The 19192-nt window shown below is 39.4% G+C and overlaps 1 protein-coding gene across 6 annotated transcripts in view; it reads left to right on the forward strand.

The window, feature by feature from the left end:
* The window catches only part of DYNC1I1 (dynein cytoplasmic 1 intermediate chain 1), a 343168-nt gene that overhangs the window by 101829 nt on the left and 222147 nt on the right, over nt 1–19192 (forward strand). For all 6 annotated transcript variants that reach the window (XM_033192651.1, XM_033192656.1, XM_033192653.1 and 3 more), the window contains one exon: nt 1391–1506. In XM_033192651.1, the coding sequence (XP_033048542.1) occupies nt 1391–1506 (116 nt within the window). The remainder of the gene's footprint in view (nt 1–1390; nt 1507–19192) is intronic.

The raw sequence follows: 19192 nt of genomic DNA on the forward strand, positions 1-19192 counted from the left end.
GAGAGCTAGGGAATGCAGGATTTTGGCTAAATGGGTAGTATGCCTTTTTTTCTTTTTCTTTTTCTCTCACAGAGACGCACACACTGCATGCCTGGAAATTTTTAGAAATATGGTAGAATATGTCTAATACTAATAATGTAATAACCATATACTAAAACCAATGTTCCAGAAGCTGTTTTAAAATATATATGTTTGTAAATTATGTACATATGACTACATAATATATATGTGGCATATGCATTATGTGTATGTGGTACATAGACATTACCCATAACAATCATATTAGAAAGTACCTCTGTCTCCATTTTACATATGAGGAAGCAGAGGCACAGAGAGATTAGTGACTTGTTCAAGATGAGACACACAGCTGGTGAAAAAAGGGGTTATGTATGTAACCACCAGGTGATACTATTATACCCCCACTACTGGATGCTTCCCGGGTGTCTTAGGAGGCACTTCCGATTTTTGCAGCAACTCAAGAACTCACCAGTAAGAACCTTAGTTAGGAGTTGGAGTTGGTAGAAAAACAATGGACCAATACTTGTAACCTTTCTTCTACAATTTACAAGTTGTATAAACTTGGGCACATCTCTTAATGGAATCTCACTATCCTCATCTGTAAAATGGAGATTATGACATCTATCCACATACTTTATAGAGGTGTCATAAAGGCATGTAACATAATGAATCTAAAGATGCCTGAAAACCCTTCAAGTGCTACATAAATATTCAGAAATGGTTCCTTACATGGTTCCTTACATGGTCACTAGGTCTGGAATGCTGTGCTAAGGCTTTATCACTCTGAGTCCAGTGCCCCCTTTCACTCTTCTGTGCTCTATCAATGTGTCTTTCAAGCAAATTCACATGCTGATCTGTGTTAGTTCCTATTCTGCAGAAATGAGAAGTGTTATACTCACTCTTTAAATATAATCCCCTCACTGCTATGATGGAGAATGTGTTACACCACTAAGGAACCCACCTCTCTTATTGTTTTTTCAAATTTAAGAAGCATTACTTTCCTTTTCTCCTTCTTTCCTAAGAGACTAGAATCCTGTATTGCAAGTGAAAGTTCCCTCAATAAATTTTCACCAAGCAGAATTTGGGATGCTCAGAATGGAAGAGGTCTCATGTAAGCTGGACCAAGACTTTACAGATAGGAAAGTTGAGGGTCTTATCTGACATCACCCAGCCTATAAGGGCCAATGTGGGCCAAGAGCCCACATGTCCTGACTTCCACCCCAGAGCCAGTTCTGCTTCATGATCCTGCCCCTTGCACTCAGAAGCTGAGGGTATTTGTGGTTTGTTTGTTTTAGTGCTTGCTTTTATTACTGATAGCTCTTCTGCAAGGAATGCCTCCCCTCTCTAAGCATTTATTCTTTGTTACTTACAGAAGAAGACTGCATAAACTGGGCGTGTCAAAGGTCACCCAAGTGGATTTCCTGCCAAGGGAAGTAGTATCCTACTCAAAGGAGACCCAGACTCCTCTTGCCACACATCAGTCTGAAGGTAAACTATGTCTTCGGCTTACTTTCCTTATTATCTCTGGAGAAATCACCAGGAAGTAACATCTTCCTTGTTGATTTCCTCTTACAATAAGAGCTCTTCGTAGGATACAAACTAATAACACTGAAAGCCAAAGGCTCCTCTGAGTTTGAAAGCTATGGAGAGGGAACTCAGTGATACTCTTCCAAGTGACCTGGCAACTTTAAATTAGATAAACTAAAGAGGTTTATCTCACTACATCAAAATCATGTGAGGAGAATAAAAATCATCAAAGAACAATATAATAGAAATAGTGCTGAATTTTATCAATAAGAACACATTAAGCATACCTTAAGAATCTTAAGCATACATTAAGATTCATCATTTGCATGGGTTAGCAAACTATAGCCCACCACCTGTTCCCAGAAATAAGGTTCTATTAGAATACAGCCACATCCAACCATTGACATCTGTGGTTACTTTATTGCTTCAGTGGCAGGGTTGAGAGGTTGTGAAAGACACCTTACGGCTCAAAAAGCCTGAAATCTTTACTATAACCTGGCCCTTTACAGAAAACCTTTGCTGACCACTGATTTGGTTTGCCAATTGAGGTGACAACACACGAGAGTTTCTGACCACAATTTAAAAGTATTTTCCCGTGCAAACTTCCATTGAGGTGAATGGAAATTGAACCCCATAACTTCTTTGTGTATGCCAGAAAATATCAAGTGAAAAAGTCACATACGGATATCAGAGAATCATAAAAATACACTCATAAGAGAAGTCGAAGTTGATAAATACCTCCTAGAATTCAAAACTTTATCAGAGCAAGATTATGCAAAAGCAGAAGAGGGAGATGTGTATTCTGAAAACAGGATAAGTGAAAGTTTCATTGTTAGAGGCTAACGTTGTTATAGCAAAACAAATCCTCTTTTTACTTTATGTTATTTTATTTTTCGGTGTGGTGAAGAGGATGTTGGAATTCTGGGTTCCTTGTTGTTATGTAGTAAATATGGACAAAAGCCATGAAATACAAAAATGATTAGCATTCCCCACCTAGTGATTTACAGGAAATATAAAAATCAGTGCACTTTTGTTTGTGCAAGCTACAGGTTTTCAGTTTTGGTTCTAAATAAATAACGCCAAAAGCAAAGTGAATCAGATTCCTTGAAGTCTGGGGTGCCGTCAGGCATTCTGAAAATCTTTCCTATACAAGCTGTTGTGGGGACAATTCTTTTGTAGCAGGGCCTCCATTTTTCAAGCCCCAGTGAAATGAGTTTTAGAAGCAAACAAGTAGCACCCTCTGGTGGTCAGCTTTTCAACCAAGCAACCCAACGAATGAGACCTGTATATTAACGTGGCTGAAAATACAAAGTTGGGGGGAAAAGAAAGAAAAGAAAAAGAAAATACAAAATTAGAAAAGCCTGTGAGAGTTCTCCTAGTCTATCCTTGGGCCTCCAGACAAGAACAGGAAGATTGTTAAAAAACATCCTCACCACCCAACCAAAACATTTGTTTGACTTAATTTGCTGCCAGAGGTATTTGCAGAGCTGTAGCTGGAGGCATGTTTATTTAGCCCAAAACTTGACCCATAGCATAAAGTTATACAACTGAAATAGGAGTAGGAGTGAATTATTTTTTAAAATGTGTACTTAAGATATTGGAAGTGGTAAAGAAATATTTACAAGGGAAGATAAATTAAGGATGAAAAGGCATCAGCTCTAAAGTTTTAAACTGGAACACATCAAAAGGAAAAGGCTGTACATTCTGTTTTATTACTGCAAGGAGAGCTTGGGAGCCCTCATTATGCTGTGGTCCAAGCAGCAGGAAAGGAGGAATTTATTTCTCAGCCATTGGCAGAAGTTCTTTCTGTTTTGTTCACAAGATCCATCAAGCTTTTTTGTGGTAAAGGGCATTTAGATGGTTCAGATTCCACAATACAGAACCCAAAGCTAGCTACCGTAGTTCTTGACATTTAAGCAATCCTGGATGGATTTGGACAGAAAAACCTTTCGATTTGGGTTCAGCAAACTGCCCCTCCCCTCAGGCAATGATGCCTTGACCCTTGGCTGCCTGCAGTCACCCAGCTGCCTGGCCATCAAGGGTGCTGGTGCTCACTTTCACCTGCTGTGGGGAGGTGGTTGGCAGGAGAGCTGCACGGAGCAGTGGACACTTGGCAGTGAGGTTCTACCATGCGGCAGATGTGGGCTGGCTCCACTGTGGGGTTTGAGCTGTGGCAATGTTTTCATGACAACTGCGCCTTTCAGTGGCAGAAAACAACTACTGAATTTTATGACACAATGAGGCTGTTGGGTGGCTAACATTTGAAGCTGTGGCATATATAACATCCACTTTGGCTTGCTGTTGCTTATAATGTAGGAAGGCATGCTGATTATTTTTTGTCGTTGTTCAACTGTCAGCAGTTTAATGATATTCAAACTAATGATCTCAGAGTATTGATTTGTTCTGCCTCTAATGGATTCTAGTGCATTCAAGTTTTTACACATTCCCATTTTAGTTTTGAAAATGAAGGGGTAGGTACTTTGGATTTGCCCAAGCTTAAGTATTCTTTCTCTACTCTTCACTGCAATGAACATTCTCATCATAGTGGGTATTAATTTTTGATCATAATGATCTGTTATGAGAAACACTCCAGAGTGTGATATAAACAAGCAAGATATAAGTATAAAGTCTCCATGAATACTGTTCTTTCAACAAGGTTAGACCTTCCTTCTCTGCAGGGAAAGAAGGCCAAGAAAGGGCAGCACTGACTTGGAGAAGGATACCTTTGCCCCAATATATTTTAAACACATAATTTTATTCCCAAGTAGCAAGAAAGGAAAAAGAAATTATGGTCCCCTCCAAGGCTGCCTCTGCATTGCCTATTATGAACCCATTTCTGTACTGACCATGAGGTCCTGAGCTTAGGGAGCCAGTCTTTTGCATCTTTATTATAGAGAGTAAATGACCAGCTTATCATAAATACCCAAGAAAAGCTGTTGAATGACAAAGATAATGCCAGACGTCTCTAGAAACACCAAGTTCACTATGGTCCCCTTGGGGGAATGAGAATTTCTTAATCTGCTGGAAAGATGCAAGCCGCACTGGAGGAAGGAGGAGGAAATTTCCACAACCTGGTGCATAATGCATAGTTTGTTTTGATAGTCACCTGGTATCTTGTGGTCAAGGTTTAATCTCTACTCAGGCCCAGTAGCAAACCAAGACATCTCTCTCAAAAGAAGAGTAGTAATGCAATAAAGAGGCCACATTATTATTCTAAAATCCAAGCACCTCTTCTGTGACTCACCTCTTAGGGACATTTGTTTGATTTCCCATAGACACTTGAGGCACCATTGGGTCAGCTGGATCATAATTTCCAAGTAGTATAGCCATTTGAAAGTAAAAACTTTCGAACCACTGGGTAAATGGATTGAATAAGTACATGCAAATGTTGAACATGTTGCCTGCAAAACCCAGAATGACCCACTAGGCATTTTGACTCTTAATAATAGAGAATTGAGGTATTCATATATACTTTGGAGTTTATCAGATGACTAGACCAATACAGACTTTCTTAAGATAGTGGATTCTTATGTTTTCAAAGATTTTTTCCTCCATCCTCTGGCCTACATAATGTCTTAACTAGGTCTTATAGGTACCAGCTACAGCTTCCTCTCCAGGTTCTGCTGACATGATGCTCCATGTTGAAGGTGAAATTGTCAAGGGCTACAGATACAGAACTGGCTCAGCCCTGATGTAGGATGATGAAGATGCAAAGAGAAAGGAGCTAGGTCTTTGGCTATCAAGCAAGGCTTAGTGTAGAATATGGTTTGGAGGTACTCCCAGGCCTCTGTATTCTTACCTACATTCAATTTCCCATTATTTCCTGATTATTGCTGTCACTTTCACATAGGTCACCTGGTTACACTAGCAATTCCACAGACCTTATTCAGAAACCCACAGAATTTAAACTTTGCTTTTGACTTTGACATTTTTGTAGACACTTATCACAAGCACAGAAAGTCTGTGGGTCTATGCCTAGAGCTAAAATATAGAGACTTGAGCCTGCCATCTATTTCTTAAAGCTGTCCAGTCCCATTAGAATTATCCACCTCACCCTAGTGTCTTTAAATTCTTCATGCCATTTACACTATTCAATAGCAGTGAAAATTTGATCCCTTAAGTCCTTCTTTTCAATGGACACTTGATTAAAGATCACCATAGAAGAAAAATTATGTAGCTGTTTGTTACAGTTGACAGATTCCCATTCCTGAACTCTTACTGAATTTTCACTTTCTTTAGCATCAGCCAGGGCAGATAACCAACATCAGCTTCCCATGTGACTGTCTTATGATGGTAGTTTCTGTACCAGACTGAGTTTGTGGTTGCTGACAATAGAAACTAACTCTAATTAAATTTAAACAGAAAAAAGTTTTGTTGAGAAGATATGAGATACTTAATATAATTGACCAAAAAAAAAAAAAAAAAGCCAGAGCATTAGGTTTGAAATAAAAAGTAAATTAGGTAGCTGCTATGGACTGGATTGTGTATCCCCACAATTCGTATATTGAAGGCTTAACCCCTAATATGACTATATTTGGAAAAGGGCTTTTAGGAGATAATTAATGTTAAATGAAGTCATAAGGGTAGGGATCTCTAATTGGTGGCCTTATTAGAAAAGGAAGAGAGAGAGAGAGATCTTTCTCCCTGTGTTTGCATTCACCGAGGAAAGGCTATGTGAGGACACTGCAAGAAGGCAGCTGTCTGCGAGCCAGAAAGAGAGCTTTCACCAGAAACTGAACTGGCTGGCACCTTGATCTTGGACTTCTCAGCTTCCAGAACTATGAGAAAATAAATTGTCCTTGTTTAAGCCACCCAGTTTATGCTATTTGTTATGGCAGCCCAAGCAGACTAAGACAGCAGCTAACACAGCAAGATCATACCACTGAACCTTCCTGGTTAGAAGACCTGAGCCTCCTGACTTCCTGTCTCTGGATACTCTCTGTTAGGCTCATGATTTAAACTCTGTAGTCACTGCTGCCTTGGAAATCTCTAACTCTCTCTGCCTCTTGACAGTACTCCCTCAAGGAAGTCCATTAGCTAGGCCTGGGTTACATGCCCCTGTGTTAGCTGTGAGGGACACGGCAGAGAAATAACTGCCCCAGTTCAGCTTCCCATAATGTTTGGGGATGCTATGACTCAACTTTGATCTATTTTTATATCCTTCCTTTTAAAACAATGGGTGTTTGGATGCTAAGTGGCCAAGAATGTATATTGGAAAAATGCCCACTTTGGTGTAAGGAAAAGAAAAAAAAGAAAAAGAGAAGTAAAGAGAAAAATAATATTTATTATGTGTTCAGCACACTCATATACATTATTACACTTGTAGCATTGCTAGAATTTACTCACCTTATAAATCAGAGGTGCAGAGAGAATGCAGTTCCTTTACTTTATCTGCAGCCATTTATAATACTACTAGTTGACATGGAGAAAATATATAAAATAAACAACTTCAGTTCACTTTCTTCTTTTAAACAGTCCCTGTTAGTATGCTCCATTAATCTTGGGTAGAAATGCCCAAACTCATAGTGTCCCCCTCTCATCTGCATCTCTCTCTGAGATCATGACCAATTTTAGAGGGAAGAAAGATGAGGTTTACATGATCTAATGGCCTTGGTGGAGATAGGGAGGATGAGGAACTCTGGCTTTGTGCTAGTCCCTGGCAGCATGCTGGCTGACATCTGTTGCCCTCTGGCATGATGTCCTTTGTCCATCTGGGCACTGGCACCCTGTGCTAGAGTGTGTAGCTGGTGAACTTGTGATTTGTTCTTTTGGCTTAGTGTGGCAATGTTCCTACGGAGCACTGGCTATCTCTCTTTTGGTGATTTAGTCTTCTCTGAGCTGTCAGTGTCTCCAGACCTTGAGTCGATGCCTTGTCCTTTCTCCATCCTAGAGGTCTACCTTCAGCCCATGCCATGCCTTTATCCACCACAGCAGATCTCTTGGCATACTGACTCTCACTTTATTGTCCATGTCTCAGAATATTTAAGGGAGGTCCTCAACTGTTCTTCTCTTAGTCTTATCATGCCAGTCACCCCCAGGGAGGCTCAGATGCCTGTGGTGAATAAGATCTACTGCATGATGGTCTCCTCTCAGATTCCCAAACAAAGGAGTGTGCTTCAAAAACCCTGTGCTCATTCCTCCTCTTAGTTTAACACTCCACCTCTCCTAATGCTTCCCCCAGAAAGTGAAAATCTAGATATATCTGAAACTTTGTCTCTTCTTCTTCCAAAATGCTCCTATCTGGAAATAAATTCCCCTGTTTAACGTCTTTCAATTTATATCTTCATTCTGCCATGGAGTCTCAAGGTTTTACTGTTCTGGATAGGAGTGATCTTGGTAGTTATTGATATTTTAAATGGTAAGAAAAAAACTGGAATATCCTTTCTCCCTCAATTAAACTTGGCTCTCAAACTACAGTGGGATTACAAAATTCAATTTTTTGAGATGGAAGCTGAGTTTTACTTTAGCTGTTTTATTTTCATTCTTCTATATCAAATTCTAATCTCTCTACTGGCAAATAAATGCCCTAGGTACACTAGGGTGAATATCATTATATTCACAAAGACAAACAGAAAAGCATATTAATAATTTTCAAATATAAGCCCCATTACACACCAAAATTGTTTTTGCCCACCTCTCATAATCAATGACACAGTCAAGAAATAGCAGAACTAAATAATATTACAAGGCATAGCAAACCCATGTGAGATGCTCCATAAATCTGCTTCCCAGTAAAACTGGTAAAAATAATAACCAACAACAACAAAAACCACACAACTATTTAAAATATCTGGGAGTAGTCCTAATAGCATACAGCATACAGCAAGTAAAAGGAAAGAAAGAAAGAAAGAAAGAAAGAAAGAAAGAAAGAAAGAAAAAGAAAAACATTTATCTGATAAAACTAATAACAACTTGGTAAAAACAGGAAGATTCTATGGTGTTTGAATCATGCTCCACTCCCTCCTTGCCCCCAATTCAACTTTAAGGAAACTCTGCTTCAGGTGGATGCAGCAGAGAACACAGAGCTACCTCTCCTGCCAGCTCCCAGTTGGAGGGCTACTGTGTCTTCCTGGAAGAGGCAAGACATTAGCCCCAGCTACTTGTTTCAGGAGATAAGTTCCAGGCAATTGTGAATACAAGGTGGGGACTCCCTTTTTCAGCCCAAACTGACTTGAGGGATAGAGATTTTACCTTGGGTTCAACATGCTAAGAACATGGGACCCCAGTTTTCTTCACCATGGTTCATGTGTAAAGCAGAGGTTTCATGGTGGGAAAAGCAAGCTAAGTAGACCAGAAGCAATAGCAGCACCCCACTCTCCCACACACCCCGCTGCTAAAGCAAGAGTGTCACTCAGAAAGAAATGTGCCATTGTCCCTTCCCCCAGCTCCAGAATCTTGGTGCAGAGATTTTGACCAGGGAGAGAGGCAGATCAAAATCAGAGAGCTCAGAATCTCTTCTCAAAAGAGCTAACATTATTTTCAATGTTCAAGCCTAACGGCATCCACAAAACAATCAAGGTAGTGGTGTAAAGCAATTAAGAAAAGACTGGTAGGTGTGCTAAATGTGTAGATAAGCTGAAACATAGCTAGTTTACCAGACAGAACCAGGAAAACAGACAGCTAAGAAGAGCCCTTCTGGGATCACAACACATCTCAAAAACTGATCTCAAAAACTGTAAATTAAATTCAGGCTTATTTCAACCTGTGGAGTAATTTGTGCCCCAGGGCAGTGTTGAAAACTATAGAGCAACAATTATGGAACTCAATGGCAGTGAATTAGTGAAACTGAACAGTTGATGTGATCAGAGAAAGGAACTGCTAAGTGGACTACAAAAACCTGTTACCGCATGATAACTATGCACATGCCCAAGGCTGTGCCCTTCCAGGATCAGTATGAGAGGATTCACACTACGGGAGGACAAAGGAGAACAGACTTCACCAAAATAGCCCAACCAATCACTAAACAAATAAGTAAGCAAATAACAATAACAAACCTGGGGGCTGGGGGGACTGGTATCCAGTGCTACAATATATTATCAAAGTCAATGTCTTTAAAAAAAATACATATATATATATGAGGCATACAAAGAAACCAGAAAGTCTGACCCCTACACAGGCAGGGATGCAGGCAACATAAACTGCCTATGAGAGCAACAAGATGGATTTAACCAAGACTTCAAAGTTGTGTATGTGTGTACGTGTTTTTTCAAAGAACTAAAAGAAACCATACTTAATGAAGTAAATGAAAGTATGATTACTATATTTCACCAAATAGAGCTAGAAATTTTTTTGAAAAAAAGAACCAAATGTAAATTCTAGAGTTCAGTACAAAAACTGAAGTGAAAAATGCATTAAAGGCATATAAACAAACATTGAACTAATAGAAGGAAAGAGTTAGCAAACTTCAAGATAGATTGATAGGTAGTATGCAGTCTGAAGATGAGAAAGGATAAACAATGAAGAAAAACTAAGAGATCTTCAGTGAAATGTGGGATATCATTAAGCAAATCAGCCTACATGTAACAGGAATGCCAGAAGGATAGATCAAAGAAAAAGGAGTAGAAAATATTCAAATAAATAATGGAATAAAATTTCTCAAACTTGATGAAAAACTTTAACTGTAAACCTAACAGGCTCTAAACTCCAAGTAAGATTAAAGCAAAGAGTTCCACAGACACAGCATAGTACAAATGCTGAAACCCAAAGACAAGGAAAATATCCTGAAAGCAGCAACAGAAAATGAATTTCCACTTACAAGGGAACCCCAATAAGATAAACTGCAGACTTCGCATCAGAAATAATGATGACCAGAAAACAGTGATGTGGTGTATTCCTAGGACTCAAAGAAAAAAAGAAAAAAATAACCACAACTATCAATCAAGAATCATTACCTAGCAAAGCTATCTTTCAAAAATGAAGGCAAAATAAAGACATTCACTTCTTTGAGAAATTCGTAGCCACAGACCCACCTTACAAGACATATAAAAGAAAGTTATTCAGACTGAAAGTGACTGACCCCAGGCAGGAATTCAAATCTATAGGGAAAAACAAAGAGCACAAGTAGCGGTAGCTATGTAACTATAAAAGATAGTATACATACATCTTTCTTTTTTCTTTTCCTTCTCAACTTAAATAGCAGTGATATAAAATACTATACCTATAATTGTATATTTGGCCTATAACCTATAGAAAAGTAATATATTTTCTAATAACAGCACAAAGAAGGTGAGTGGGAGCACTTTGTTATTTACAGAAATTCTCCATTGTTCTTTTTTTGGCTGAAATTCTATAGTCTATAGTAACTAGAATTAAAACTCTTACATGAAAAAGAGTCTTGTATTTTGGTGATAGTAGGGAAATGAAGAAGAAGTAATTATGGGGAGAGGATCAGCAAAAGGAAAGTAAGTGATAAAATGATCAAACAGTAAAAAGAGAGTCATGCTTAGCTCTTGTGGCATAAAGCAAGAAAGAAAGTCATTAACAAATAACTAGTCAAAGACATGGAAATGAGGGCAGAAGAGCTCTGTGTGGCCTCCATACATTTTAGACAGTTAGGGGTCAAAATCTTGCATATCTAGTTGAAGGTATCAGAAATTCAACCATATGACCTAGGCTTCATGGGGGGTACATTAAGAGAAGAATGCCTACTTCCCCTTTTCTGGTATCCAGAAAGAGCAAGCTTCCCTCAAACTTCTAACTTGTATGCCTTTCTTTTCTCCTTCTAATAGAGAGATAATTGTAGGAAGGTAATTGTCCAACATTTTTTGATTGGATGTAACTAACTTATCAATGGTTCTAAGCATGAAGAATTTGGTCTCATTCTACTAACCTTCTCCCCAGACCAGTTAGAGGTAAGTGTTTGCTCTGCCATATAGGAACTGTTCCAAGCTCTAGAATCTGGAGGGAAGAAGTAGTAAGTCCAGTTTAACTTTCACAGTAACATAATTGTCAACTTATTCCTTATTACTAGTAATGATGATAGTTTGGCCATTATTTGTTTTATTCCTGTTCTTATTTTTCAATTAATTCAGAACTTGGACAGGAAAAAGTGGTACTATTTCAAAACCCCAACACCTTGGTACATTGCCTGGAAATCTAACCCAGTCTTCCCACATGGTAAGAGAGAATTCCACCAACTGAACACACTTCCTGTCCACAACTGATGTTTCTTCCAATGTGAAGTCCATTCGTGGAATACTCTTAGCTTCTTGCCACCCCTTTACCACTCCACTCTACCCTGCAGACTCCACCCCCAGAGGAGGTGAAATGATTTATCCAATTGGTAGGTTTGCAAAACTGACCTGGGCAATTTCAGGCCACCTCCAGTTTTTTTCCTGGGGGAGCCAGCATACCTGTAGGGGTTATAAGTTACTTTCTTCTCCTCTGTGCCATGAGTCATACTCAAGTCACATGCAAGAGGGGATGCCTGTCAAGTCCAGCTTTACCTGTGAGAGAGTGAGTACATATACCTATTTCAGGAAATCAATTAGCAGATCCATTTGGCTTTCTTCATAACCTGCATTTTCTTTCTTTCTTTCTTTCTTTTTCTTTCTTTCTTCTTTCTTTCTTTCTTTCTTTCTTTCTTTCTTTCTTTCACTCTCTCTCTCTCTTTCTTTCTTTCTTTCTTTCTTTCCCTCCCTCCCTTCCTCCCTCTTTCTTTCTTTTCTCTTTTTTTTCCCTTTTCTTTTCCTTCTTTCTGAGACAGAGTCTTGCTCTATCATCCAGGTTGGAGTGCAGTGATGTGATCTCTGCTCACTGCAACCTCCGCCTCCTGGGCTCAAACAATTCTCTTGCCTCAGCCTCCCGAGTAGCTGGGATTACAGGCACATACCACTGTGCCCGGCTAATTTTTGTATTTTTAGTAGAGGTAGGGTTTCACCATATTGGCCAGGCTGGTCTCAAACTCCTGATCCTCGTGATCCGCCCATCTCAGCCTCCCATAACCTGCATTTTCACTCGTTCTTTATCAACAATGAAAGTGTCATTTTGGCCTCCCTCCATTTTTTTATCTTTCTCTTATTTCTCATTTGGATGCTATTTATTTGATCCACTTAAGAATCTCAAACAGTAGAAGGAAAATTTTTTTTTTTTTATTTTTTTTATTATACTTTAAGTTCTAGGGTACATGTGCATAACGTTTATATCATGTATAACTCCCCAGTGCAATCCCTCCCTCCTCCCCCCTCCCCATGATAGGCCCCAGTGTGTGATGTTCCCCTTCCCGAGTCCAAGTGATCTCATTGTTCAGTTCCCACCTATGAGTGAGAACATGCGGTGTTTGGTTTTCTCTTCTTGTGATAGTTTGCTAAGAATGATGGTTTCCAGCTGCATCCATGTCCCTACAAAGGACGCAAACTCATCCTTTTTGATGGCTGCATAGTATTCCATGGTGTATATGTGCCACATTTTCTTAATCCAGTCTGTCACAGATGGACATTTGGGTTGATTCCAAGTCTTTGCTATTGTGAATAGTGCCGCAATAAACATACGTGTGCATGTGTCTTTGTAGTAGAGTAATTTATAATCCTTTGGGTATATACCCAGTAGTGGGATAGCTGGGTCATATGGTACATCTAGTTCTAGATCCTTGAGGAATCGCCATACTGTTTTCCATAATGGTTGAACTAGTTTACAATCCCACCAACAGTGTAAAAGTGTTCCTATTTCTCCACATCCTCTCCAACATCTAAACTACCATCAGAGTGAACAGGCAACCTACAGAATGGGAGAAAATTTTTGCAACCTACTCATCTGACAAAGGGCTAATATCCAGAATCTACAAAGAACTCAAACAAATATACAAGAAAAAAACAAACAACCCCATCAAAAAGTGGGGAAAGGATATGAACAGACATTTCTCAAAAGAAGACATCCATACAGCCAACAGACACATGAAAAAATGCTCGTCATCACTCGCCATCAGAGAAATGCAAATCAAAACCACAATGAGATACCATCTCACACCAGTTAGAATGGCAATCATTAAGTAGAAGGAAAATTATGTCAAGATGTCAGTTCTGAAGAAATCAAAGTACTGAAGATAATATTAATGACCATAGGTAATTACACAAGAAAGAGTAACTTAGGCAGAGGGGAGAGGGTTATATTCTAGGGACAAGGAAAGAGCCCATTTGTAGAAGTGGATTGATTACAGGGTCAGTGTGGAAGCAGCAATAAAGTCACCTTGATGCTGAGCCCTGAAGTCCTTTTAATTCTCTATGAATATGTGTCAATGCTGAGCCTGTGTGTGAAGGTACTAACTGTGTAGGTTTGTGAGGGAAGAGAGCCAGGAAGCTTGCTATACTTGATGACTTATTTGACAAGGAAAAAGAAAACAAAAAAAGTAAAACCTGATCTCTGTTACCATAGAGCCACAGCATGAAATAAAGGTGGGCAGATCATGAGACCAGGAGACTGAGACCATCCTGGCTAACGTGGTGAAGCCCTGTCACTACTAAAAAAAAAATACAAAAAATTAGCCAGGCAAGGTCCCAGCTACTCAGGAGGCTGAGGCAGGAGAATGGCGTGAACCTGGGAGGCGGAGCTTGCAGTGAGCTGAGATGGCGCCACTGTACTCCAGCCTGGGTGACAGAGCGAGAACTTCAGACGATTTTGTTGCAGTAAGATATATCAGACTGGCCGGGCGCGGTGGCTCAAGCCTGTAATCCCAGCACTGTGGGAGGCCGAGACGGGCGAATCACGAGGTCGGGAGATCGAGACCATCCTGGCTAACACGGTGAAACCCCGTCTCTACTAAAAAATACAAAAAACTAGCCGGGCGAGGTGGCGGGCGCCTGTAGTCCCAGCTACTCGGGAGGCTGAGGCAGGAGAATGGCGGGAACCCGGGAGGCGGAGCTTGCAGTGAGCTGAGATCCGGCCACTGCACTCCAGCCGGGGCGACAGAGCAAGACTCCGTCTCAAAAAAAAAAAAAAAAAAAAAAAGATATATCAGACTGAAAACTCTTCATTTGCCTAAAGGAAGGTAGTTCTTGAACTATTCGGGACCAAATGATCTCTTTCAATAGCTCAAAACTTGTAGTGTGGCATTTGTTTTCCTGTGATCAATAGAGCAAGTGTTCATTTTCATCATGAGTGTGGCATACTGGAGGCTCAGACTAATTATTTTTCTGGTAATGGGAAATAAGATTGAACCAATGGCTCAAAGCAAGTGAGAATAACCTTTGATTCCCTCTACCTGATTATTCTCTAGTGTCATATGGCAGCCCCTGGCAGCCCATTCACATTTCTTGATTAAGTAAGCAGTTTGGGTCAGGCATATGGTCATGCATCTAATAGTTCTCTGGATAATATTAGTTCCAAGGTAAGAAAGAAAATATAGTTAAATGTGTAAGAGTTTATAATTTATTAACTGTTTACAGGGGTGGGATTTGCACTGCACATTGCTACCCTCATAACTCCCATTTGTTTGATATATGCTCTGGGTGAGGACACCATATTCATATGTATTTTTTCATCTTCAGCAGAACCATTTAAAATTTCCTTCCTTTCCTATTTCCTCCAGTATGTTCTCTATTTCCAAAACCATCTTCATTCCATTTTCTTTTGTTTAAGATCATAAATTTCACATCTCCTGTCAACCTTTTTGTCAAGAGGATATTGTGAAGATAAAATGACAAAATGGTTGGAAATACTTTTCTTTGGACTATTATTTCAATAATAGGTATTGTTTTGCTGCTGAAGGACTGAGAAAAGTTATATGGATACCAATTTTCCCCTCATAAAGTAGATCAAGACAATGTTCTTGCCGAAACTGGGTATTTCTTAGTGATGTTGAGCTTTGGGAGGTGTCTATTTTCTCCAGAAGAGGTCAAAGAGATACACCATATTTCTTAAAGTCCTAGAGAGAAAGTTTGAGCATCAGTTTCCCTCTATCCATAGTTCATTCACAGTGGTAGCCTCAGCAGTCATCCAGCAGAACTAGTGTCCCCATCATCTTCAGGTGCTCTGAGTAAGTAGTGATTTGGGCTGCTGTAGAGATCCTTGGGTGGGCTGGCAGTGACATATCTTCCAGTAATCATTACTAGAAGTGTCAGCCTAGGTAAATTCATGTTCATCTGGGACGATTTTCTCTTACTTTGTTTAAATTTAACCCAGATCTTGAGATCCAAATGTTATATTGAACATTAGTGAGGTACAGCGAAATTTGAAGAGGTGGAAAAAGTTTTCCTTTCCACCCTTACAGAGACAACACACTGAGGAAATAGGACTCTGCCCTCGTCTATTTAGGTAATCCTTGGCTTGGCATATTTGGGTAAGAAAATGAAAGGTTGCCTACATAGTTGAAATCTCTCGTCACATTATATCATCTGAAGCCTATTTGTACGTTGGGATCATTTTATTTGGTTTTGGTTAGGCATGAAAGTGTTCTGTGGTCTCCTCTTTTTTCAAGGCCTTCTGGCTTTTGGAAAATTGAGTGATTTCATCCCTGTCCGGGTTTCCTAGTGAAATCCTGTATTTTTACTCAAATTACTTGATCAATTAGTTATGTCAGCTGCCCAAAATGTGCCGTTTTATTAATAGCACCTTTTATCAACTCGTTGGAATTAGAAATTGCAACCATGGTTTGAGGCTGGTAACATCTTGCAATAATTTATAAATATTACTTTTAAAAAAGACCTCACAATTGCTCATTCGTGAACTTTTTGGATGTGTCCCTGTGTGAGAAATTGCATTTGTATTATTATTAGTTCTGACACACTGGATTACATCTTAGCTATTGTTAAGTGGTTCTATCTGCCCTCAAATCTACCAAGAGACACAGCATTTTAAATGAATTTAATTAAAATGGCATGCGATTTATAGAGCTGCCTCCAGTCAGTATGCCATTCTTCTTGACTGAATGGAGTTTCTACTAATGTATAATGATGTTTTATGTGAGAGATGTTTGAAACTTTTTCATAGTAGCCCCAAGGTAGTTTCCGTGGAATGACATGGTGGTGAAATTTTAAAATTCTAAAAATCCTTTTATACTTAAGTGAGTCATGTTTACACTAACTAATGTATGCATAAATGTGTTAAATATGTTTGTCGAAGCTGTGAGAGACATGGATTGTATTTCAGCACCAGCAACATGTTGGCAGTGAGAGATTTTTAAGAAATTCAAATCTGGCAGCAGTTTGGAAGATCTGAGGAAAGATATATGGATACCAATAATATGTATTATTCTTTGAAGTACGAAAAAAGACCATTGTGGAATTTCCTCTTAAAATTAGTTCCTTTGGTCAACTAGTTTTAATGGTTCTCCCCTAAGAAACAAGAATTATACATAAAGGTGATTCTCAGCATCAGTTTAAAACAAAGTCTTGGAAAATATCAATAATAGAAGTTTATGTTCTTTAAATGAAGATATTTTTTGCCTTTTTGAATATTTTTAAAAGATAATTTGTTCAATAAAACTTTATAGAGGTCTCCATCTCAAAAGAAAACAACAACAACAAAAAAACTTTATAGAGGGAATCAGTGAAGCCATGTGACTGAATAGACTCAAATTCTGATTCTGGAAATTGATCTTTGATGGTAATAATAGGAGAACTGCAGGGAAGTTATCTTGACCCATTTTCTTCCACAGTCAGTCTTTTAAAATGACACTACTGAGAAAGGCAGTCTTTGCATCATCTTTATTAAGTACACAACAAAATATCTGGCAATATTGTAGACCCCAGCGGGACATGGTTATAGAAGAAGTGGTTCAGCAGAAAGGAGTAAGCTCCAGGTAAACATGCAGCACAAATGAGGAAGAATTTCCAGGACATGGAAACTAACAGGTAAGAGAGACAAGCTCAGATTGGAGGAGCTCACCTCAGCCTCTCAAAGTGCTAAGATTACAGACATGAGCCACCACGCCCGGCCCTTCATTTTTTTTTTCTAAGAAACAGAGTCTTGCTGTGTTGCCCAGGCTGGAATCCACTGGCACGATCATAGCTCACTGTAGCCTTCCAGTGAGCAAGGAAGATAACAATGAACTTTCCATGGGAAGAGAGTTGAAGTAAAGGAAGGTCATTAGAATCTGAGGCTGTGATTTCTTGAGAGGAAGTCAATGAAATGAACTACAGGCATCAACAGTGAAGAGAGGTTAAAGGATAATAGAGACAACAGCTCATAGGCTACATACACAGCAGTATTCTCTCTTTCTCCTCAACCTCAGTAAAAGCTAATCTACCTCATAGGACTGTTGTGAAGATCAAATGTAGTCGATATAAAAAAAAAATCATGTAAGATGCTTACTACAATATAGGGTACATTACAAGTACTCAAGCCTTGTAAAAATTACCATTTGTGCATATTCTAACTAGATGTCTTTCTTAATGTTTCCATAAAATATTCCATATATTGATTAAAAATTAACAAACATCTTTTCATTTCTAGAAACCCTGTGTTTTCTCCTGATCTGAATGGCATGTCATTTTAGAATTCTTATTGTGAGATGTTTCTCCTTCTTCCTTCTTTCTTCTTTCTTCTTTCTTCCTTCTTCCTTCTTCCTTCTTCCTTCCTTCCTTCCTCCCCCGCCCCCTCCTCCTCCTCCTCCTCCTTCTTCTTCTTCTTCTTTTCAGAAATGGAGTCTCAGTCTGTCGCTCAGGCTGGAGTGCAGTGGTGTGATCTTGGCTCACTGCAACTTCCACCTCCCAAGTTCAAGTGATTCTCCTGCCTCAGCCTCCCAATTAGCTGGGAATACAGGCACCCACCATCACGCCTGGCTAATTTTTTGTTTGTTTGTTTGTATTTTTAGCAGAGATGGGGTTTTGCCATGTTGACCAGGCTGGTCTCGAATGCCTGACCTCGAGTGATCCATTCGCCTCAGCCTCTCAAAGTGCTGGAATTACAGACATGAGCCACCACGCCCTGCTCTTCATTTTTTTTTTTTTTTCTAAGAGACAGAGTCTTACTGTGTTATCCAGTCTGGAGTCCAGTGGCATGATCATAGCTCACTGCAGGCTCAACCTCCTGGGCTCAAAGGATCCTCCCTTAGCCTCCCAAGTAGCTGAGGAAACAGATGCATGCCACCATGTCCAGCTAATTTTTTTATTTCTTAATTTTTTGTAGAGACAGGGTCTCACTATATTGCCCAGGCTCTTTTCAAATTCCTGGCCTCAATCAATCCTCCTGCCTTAGCCTCCCAGAGTGCTGGGATTACAGATGTAAGCCACTGTGCCTGGTCTTGATCTTAGCTTCTTCAAAAAACAAAAGTAGTTTTAGGTAGTGGTATCTCTTCCAAAAATGTCATTATCAGAAAGAAAGACATTTTTAAAAACCCACAACATTTTTATTCTTTGCACTTAATTTTTTGGCCTCCAACTTTGGGAGATGAAAATAATCTCTCTGAAGAAAACATAAACTACCAAAGGTCATACTATAAATCCTACTTTTAAGATCTGGGTACCATTGTTTAATATAGCATAGCAGCTATCCTTTATTGAGCTATTACTTCCTCAGTACAATATGCAATCTACATATTTCCTCTATAGTCTTCACTTCTATGCTAAACAAATTGTATTATTCTACAATTTTATAAAGAAACTAAGACTCAGGCCAAAATCAGTGGCCCACACCTATAATCCCAACACTTTGGGAGGCCGAGGCAGGCGGATCACTTGAGGCCAGGAGTTCAAGACCAGGCTGGCCAACATGG

Source organism: Trachypithecus francoisi, unplaced genomic scaffold, assembly GCF_009764315.1.
Source record: "Trachypithecus francoisi isolate TF-2019V2 unplaced genomic scaffold, Tfra_2.0 Lachesis_group4, whole genome shotgun sequence".
Lineage (NCBI taxonomy): Eukaryota > Metazoa > Chordata > Mammalia > Primates > Cercopithecidae > Trachypithecus > Trachypithecus francoisi.